Source organism: Sardina pilchardus, chromosome 14 (assembly GCF_963854185.1).
Source record: "Sardina pilchardus chromosome 14, fSarPil1.1, whole genome shotgun sequence".
Taxonomy (NCBI): domain Eukaryota; kingdom Metazoa; phylum Chordata; class Actinopteri; order Clupeiformes; family Clupeidae; genus Sardina; species Sardina pilchardus.
The window spans coordinates 28826504-28834003 of record NC_085007.1 but is presented as its reverse complement, the minus strand read 5'-3'; the positions used below and the strand labels follow the sequence as shown (position 1 = coordinate 28834003).

The 7500-nt window shown below is 45.6% G+C and overlaps 2 protein-coding genes across 2 annotated transcripts in view; one reads left to right on the top strand and one right to left on the bottom strand.

Moving 5' to 3' along the window:
- The window catches only part of sardh (sarcosine dehydrogenase), an 86474-nt gene extending 83356 nt beyond the window's left edge, over window positions 1-3118 (top strand). Inside the window, exon 21 of the mRNA XM_062555184.1 lies at window positions 1844-3118. Coding sequence (XP_062411168.1) covers window positions 1844-2008 — 165 coding nt within the window. The 3' untranslated portion in view covers window positions 2009-3118. The remainder of the gene's footprint in view (window positions 1-1843) is intronic.
- dbh (dopamine beta-hydroxylase (dopamine beta-monooxygenase)) overlaps window positions 2294-7500 on the bottom strand; it is a 24545-nt gene continuing 19338 nt past the window's right edge. The window contains exons 10-12 of the mRNA XM_062555189.1: window positions 6458-6585; window positions 4833-4992; window positions 2294-3576 (exon numbers count right to left, since the gene is read on the bottom strand). Of these exons, the coding sequence (XP_062411173.1) occupies window positions 3442-3576; window positions 4833-4992; window positions 6458-6585 (423 nt within the window). The 3' untranslated portion in view covers window positions 2294-3441. The remainder of the gene's footprint in view (window positions 3577-4832; window positions 4993-6457; window positions 6586-7500) is intronic.

Here is a 7500-nt window from a genome sequence, read left to right as displayed (position 1 = left end):
CTAGCACAGGACTGTTGTGTAGTATGTCCCTAGCACAGGAGTGTTGTGAATATTAGCACAGGAGTGTTGTGTATATAGTAATGTATGTTCCTAGCACAGGAGTGTTGTGAATATTAGCACAGGAGTGTTGTGTATATAGTAATGTATGTTCCTAGCACAGGAGTGTTGTGTATATAGTATGTTCCTAGCACAGGAGTGTTGTGTATATAGTATGTTCCTAGCACAGTGTTGTGTGAGTTTATATGCAGGCCGGGTAGCTGGAGACGGCAACACACTCCCTCTTCATCTGCAGCCCTGTACTCCACCTCACTAGTGTAGATGAGCAGGCCCAGGTGAAAACACACCCCTGGTTTGGGGTGGATCTTGGTCCGATCCTTTTGAGAGTCATCTGCAGTCTAATGAATGAATGAATCAATCAATCAATCAATCAATAAACAATCCGTTAATCAATTAAGCAATACACTTAGAGTGTAAACTCACTGTGTTATGTACAAAATATCAAATAATCTAATAATCCAGTAATAAAAATAAAGTGTGTGACGATGCCCGTGCCCTCATCCCTGCCCCATCTTCAGTGGCCACACATCAGTAGAAACAGCTCCGTTACCTCCACCATTACCGCCGCCCCCCCGCCCCCTACTCCACCTGTGTGTGTGTGTGCAATGCTCTCACCGTCATCGTCAGCCCCCTGTCTCCTCTCCGTTCTCCTCTCCTCCCTTCTCTCTTCTCCTCTCCTCCTTTCTCTCTTCTCCTCTCCTCTCATCTCTTCTCTTCTCCTCTCCTCTCTTCTCCTCTCCTCTCCTCTCCCCACCCCACTTCTCTCTTCTCATGCCCATTTTTAATTCCATCGCTCCATAAATCCTCAGCCATAACCATAAAGCCACACATCTGAGAGAGCCATTAGCTCAACTGAGAGGAAAAGCACAGAAAGGAAATGTAACTATGGCAATTCCAGTAATTCCTCCTGCAATCAGGGCTGTGGTCCTCATCCGTTTCTGGTCTCAATGGGGGTCATCTTTGCACTATGGCTCTGATGTGGCCCTGATCTGGCCCTGATGTGGCTCTGATCTGGCCCTGATCTGGTTGATAAAATTGGCAGCTGCTCTCTGTAAACCTCCCCACTGTACTGTATATACTGTACAGTATTCAGTATATAGATGTCAGTAGGACAGCACAGCAGCGTTAGCCGTGAAGACTACTGCAGTGAGACGAGGCCTACCAAAGATTAGTCAATGAGAACCCAAAGAGTGGAAGACACAGACGAGAATACAGAGTGTGTGTGTGTGTGTGTGTGTGTGAGAGAGAGAGAGATAGAGAGAGAGAAAAAGAGACAGAGATGAAAAGAATGAAAGACTGAAAGACTAAAGCGAGTGACCGTGTGGAGTGAGAAGAGAGAGAGAGACAGAGAAGAGAGAGACGTGGCGCGGCGCTGCGCTCTGACATTGAGACGTGAGTGCACTGATTGACGGGCCATTGGGAGGAGGCTCTTTAAAGGGCGGCGCTGCACCTCAGCGCTGGGCAGGACAGGCAGGTGCATGGAATGAGAATGGTGCCATTGAAGCCTCCACTTCTCAGTCCAAGCACATTCCTGAGCCATGCTTTATGGATCACAGGCACCCACGCAGACAGAAGCCTGTGTGTGTGTGTGTGTGTGTGTGTGTGTGTTTTGTGTGTGTGTGTGTGTGTGTGTGTTGTGCAGCTGAAATGTTTCATTGTTATTCTGCCGCTTTCAGTATTGAATTAACCTTTCTGTATTGCCATATTTCTGTATATATGGCATCTTTCATGCTTATTGTTATGTGCCTGTTTTCATATTTATTTGTGTGTGTGTGTGACTCCTCAGGCGAACCCTGACTTTGTGCGTGGCGGAGAGTTCACCTTGGAGAGAATGGGGGTGGAGTACAAGGCCAAAGCCCACCTGAAGTCGCCCTTTGACCCTGAGAACAAGAGGGTGAAGGGTATCTACGACGCACCCCTGGATCAAAGCCAGCTGCACGCCAGGATGTAACTGCCCCCCACCCCCTCCTACCCCCCGACCCTCTTGCCCCTCCCTCTCTCTCGCCCTGCAAGTGGAGGATGGGTGTGTCTACAGCTGGAGGGGGGCGGAGTCGGTGTTTGATGCACCAATCACGTCAGAGGATTGTTTGTGAGCTGAGTCGCACAAAGATAACGTGAGGGGCTGAAAGGGGAGGGTTCTAAACCCGCCCTGATCACGCCCACATTTTACGGTGGAGAAATAAGCCGTCTGTGCCTTCAAGTCAAGGATACCACGCCATTTCATTTTTTTTCCTAAAAAAAGCAAAGAATTTAAGTGATTTTGTAAAGAAATATTTGTGTTTTCCAAAAAAAAATAATGTACCTTTTAATCACCAGTCCGAGTATTAAACAACAGCTGCTGTAGCCGCAGGTGGGTCAGAGGACTGTGGTGCTGATTGTTGTGCTGTCCAGATACCATGTACTGTACACAATCATGTGGTAGATTTTAGTGAAATCTCATTTATTTGGTGCAGTTTATTTTTTCTTCTTGGCATTTTTAAAACAGACTCCTGTGGAACCAACATTAGATTTCTGAAATGATGATTTACTGACGAATGTAAAATTGTACTATGGTCAGTGTTTTTAAACAGATGAGCTAGCTAATCTACAATTGTACATACATACATAAGTAACAACTTGATTTCTCACACAATGACAACACCACCAGTTATAATCCACTACAAAGTCTTTTAAAGCTGAATGAAAGTGAATGTGAAAGTTTTTTGTTCTGCCGATCTGCAGATAGTTCCTGAGGGATAGTTGCTAAAGCAACAGCAAAGCATTATTATGGGATATTCCCTCGCTCGATATCGTGTTTGTATCTGGCAAGGTTAGAGATGAATAGTGTAAAGCTGTGCATGCAGGACCTTGGAGTCATGCCCTTTTTAATCACAAAGAGAACTGATTTTATATCAATCTATGCCAGCCGTCCTACTGTATTTTATGCAAGGCCGAGTAGAAATGCTAATGCTAGCCGCTAATGCTTTGAGTGACATTTGAATGCAGTAGTTCTGTCCTGACAGAGTACAGTGTCATCAAACCTCTGTGCTCTTTTGGAAATAAAGATTTTATGTTCTATGCACATCTCTTATCCTCACTATGTTCCTCATAAAATCACACGGTTAAATCGAGCCTACGACTACAAGTGGGCACATAGCATTACTATTAGACATGCTAGCATAGAAAAGAATCAATACACAGCAATACCACAGTTTATTCACACTATCCAAAGAATTTTGAAATTTGGACAAACTCTTGACTGTTTCAGACATACAGTATTTTACCACCTCAAGGTTATATTCCCTATTAGGGCTTGGTCTCCGGCAGACATAGACCCTCCAGAGGAGCAGGGGAGGAGGGGGGGTGTACATGTGGACCCCAGGAAAGGGCTCCTGCTCCTGGGCATTACAGCTTGTCAGTTCTCACCTCCGTGGGGGTGCCAGAGGCGGGTGTGAAGGGCCGTCCCCCGTCCTCACAGGGGTACCGTGGCCTCTGGAGCTGGCTGGTCACCTGGGGGAGCTCCTGTCTCTCCCAATCACCCTGACAACACACACACACACACACACACACACACACGCACGCACGCACGCATGTAAACACACATTCATAGAAATAGACATATAGCCCAGGCACATGTATATAAACACACATAGGAATAAACATACAATCACCATGACACAACACACACGACAACACACATAGAAATAGACATATACATTGGCTCACACATGCTCAAACATACACAGACACACGTACTCACCATACACTATACACTATAACACTAGGGAAATTACCGTAATATTTTTTTCTCATCTGAACGTGCTGTTTAATTCGGGTTTATAATTGAGCTGACAGGCAAAATATGTAAATTGACATTAACAGAGTCTGGAAACAGCCCTCTGAGGCTTGGCTGCTGTGAAATGATTTGTGAGAGCACTTAGAAACCTCCCACTTCTTCAGAGAGAATGAGTGTCAAAGTGTCGAGTGGGATTGGGTTGACTGTCATGTCTCCAAATGAGAGTTGAATGTGTGTCACAGACTTTGTGCAACACAACTGAGATGTAGTAGAATATGATTGTAACATCAGGTTATATGATTGTGATGTCAGTGAATGTCAATGATGTCACAGAAATCCTTTGTGATGTCAGAGATTGAGATTGTGATGTCAGGAGGAAATGATGTCACAGAATGTCATTATGTGAGTGAATGAGACTGGTGTTAGTGAGAGTCATGCCAGCCACACATCATCACTGACATCAGTGTGTGTGTGTGTGTGTGCGTGTTTATGGTGGTGAATTTGCATTGCTTGTGTGTGTGTGTGTGTGTGTGTGTGTGTGTTTGTGTTTGTGTGTTGCTGGTGTGGGCATAGACTGTTCTACATATATGGGCAGACACGGAGAACACTCCTTAGCTCTTATGTCTGCACTGGTGTGACTTGATTCCCGGGGGAAAGAGTGTGTGTGTGTGTGTGTGTGTGTGTGCATGTACTCACAGGGAAAAGCTGCGCGGTAGACTGATTGCAGTGCATGGTGATGGGGGAGTGTGTGTGTGTGTGCGTGTGTGTGCGTGCGTGTGTGTGTTTGTGTTTGTGTGTGTGTACTCACAGGGAACAGCTTGGCGCTGGACTGGTTGCAGTGCATGGCGATGGGTGGGTGGATGGGTGTGTGTGTGTGTGTGTGTGTGTGTGTGTGTGTGTGTACTCACAGGGAACAGCTTGGCGCTGGACTGGTTGCAGTGCATGGCGATGGGTGGGTGGATGGGTGTGTGTGTGTGTGTGTGTGTGTGTGTATACTCACAGGGAACAGCTTGGCGCTGGACTGGTTGCAGTGCATGGCGATGGGGGAGTGTGTGTAGATGGAGGTCAGCACCTCGGCGCTGAAGGCGTCCCACCGGAGCGAGTTGTACTGCTGCGTCACGTCAGGCTGACAACAGCTGCACGTCTCATCCCCATGGATACTGCACACGCCAGAGAGAACAGGTGTGAGTGTGTGTGTGTGTGTGTGCACATTTCCGTGTATGCATGTGTGTGTGTATGTGTACGCTTGTGCGCACGTGCATGTGTGTGTGTGTGTGTGTGTGTGTGTGTGTATGTATGTGTTTTTGTGTGTGCCTGCATGCGTGCCTGCGCGTGTATGTGCCCCCACGCTTCCGTGCATGCATGTGTGTGTGTGTTTAAAGAAATTGCAAAATTGAGGCGTCAACATCCTGAGTACTAGCAGTAGAGGAGTGGTATTTGTCCCTGTGAATTAGGATCAGCTATGTTTAAAGCCCAGGAGCATCCTAAATCTAACAACAGTAGATCCCATTCCCATCTCTGCTCAGGCCAGATAAGATCCTCTCTCCAGCTCTCTATTCATAAAGGACTCCATGTGCTGCCATGTGTGAATAGCTAGCCTGTGGAGCCAGGTGGTTGTTTGTCCTTTTTAAGGGATGCTGTGAAGGATTGTATAGCCATGTTTTGGCCATTCTGCGTAATCTCAAATTATTTTCTCTTCAGGTTTTTTAAAACGCTGAAGGGCCTACATTTCTTTTTAGATATTCAAAGAGCTCCTTCTTGTTTCTAAAGGGCAGAGAGGGGCTCTTCACATGTGGATCACTTCAGTGGTGTTTACCAGAGGACCATGCTAGAGTCCTTTTGAATGCCATGCCATTTTATTTTACAGCAATATGCACGACAGGATTTGTTCCATGGGGATTTAAATAGACCTGTGAGGAATTTGGATTCTCATATACACTAAGGAACAGCCAGAGATGGTTGATCAGGCGAGATGATTCATAGGAGGCCCATTTCCTGTGTCTGTTCAGAGTCCGGAAGTACCTTACAGTAGGAAGTAGGTAGGTCATAACTCCAAAGGTTAATTATTTGTCCCGTGTCCAAAAGAGTGTATCATTGGCATCACACACAATGACAATAAAATAGTACACATTAATTATATTTAAAAATGATATGTATCTTCTCTTATTGCTTATTCAGAGAAAAGTTAATGTTTGACATAATGGACACGCCTATTTAGGAGTCTGGAACTACGTGCCATTTCGCTCCATTGGCAAATCAATTTATGGTTCATCCTGGTAACTAGACCCTCTATCAAGCTGCTGCTGTACCTGTTGATGAGGCAGAAGTACTTCTGCAGGTACACACACACACACACACACACACACACACACACACACACACACAGCTGGATAGAGGGGTGTGTGTGAGTGTGTGTGTGTGTGTGTGTGTGTGTGTGTGTGTGTGTGTGTGTGTGTGTGTATATCCCAGCTTCTGTACCTGTTGATGAGGCAGAAGTACTTCTGCAGGTACACACACACACACACACACACACACACCCCTCTATCCAGCTGTGTGTGTGTGTGTGTGTGTGTGTGTGTATGTGTGTGTGTGTGTGTGTGTGTGTGTATATCCCAGCTTCTGTACCTGTTGATGAAGCGGAAGTACTTCTGCAGGTAGCCGGGGTCCACATGGCTCTTGCACAGCTCCAGCTGGGTGCGTGGGTAGTAGTGGATGTAGTTCACACACATCTCCTCCATGATGCCAAAGCCACCCTGAGACCACACCAGGCAAACCCGAGGATATCATTTGTTTATGTAGTAAATCAGTAATGTAATAAACTGTAAATGAATATGTTTAAAAAGGAACTATGTATGAATCTTTGAATGAATACTTATTGATATGTATATAACCCTGGGAATCAAGTCTTATGCCAATTAATCTCATTCTGCTAAGTAAGAATGAAATGAAAGAACATAAAAGGAAAGGAGAAAGAAAGAGAGAAAAGAGAAAGAATTGTAAAAAGAGTGAACGCATTACAATATTTCTGAAGTTTTCATTAAGTTTGGTCAAGTTTCTCTAATGCACAACATTACCAGCCGAGTATTAGCTGTTGGATGAAATTGGCACAATATGACTCTTAACACGGATGCGCTTAAGCTCAAGTGATTTGGGAGAATGAGACAGCATAATTAGCATGCTAATTAGCCTGCTGCTGTTTTCAATGGGCAGTTCAATTCTCTTCCCGCACCAAACCAAAGCTCTCTCATAACTCTCGGAACTGTTCGATGTGTATTTGAATTGTGTCGAGGTTGCTTGTAACACGACTCTAATTTTGCTTGTTTACCCCACCCAATTAAAATCTATGACTGTCAATCAATGACCCTTGTCCAACTGCAGTGCGACACAGCCCTCCCTGAATCCAACTAATATTTTAATGGCTGTGTTTTAGTGCTGTGTTTGTTTTTGTCCGCGGTCCTCCTCGGCCCGGTCACAAATCAGTTTAGCAGAGTCCAGACTTATTAGTTTAATATGTCTGTCGAGCGGACAGGGTGAGCTGACCATCCCTAAGGCCAGATCGAGGGCCTGATGGACTCGTGTTTTCATGCTCGTCCACACTAATATGCAGCGGTTCTGGTTTAAAATGAACACGGGGGCCCCAGCCGTGGCGCAACTGGCTGGGGCACCTG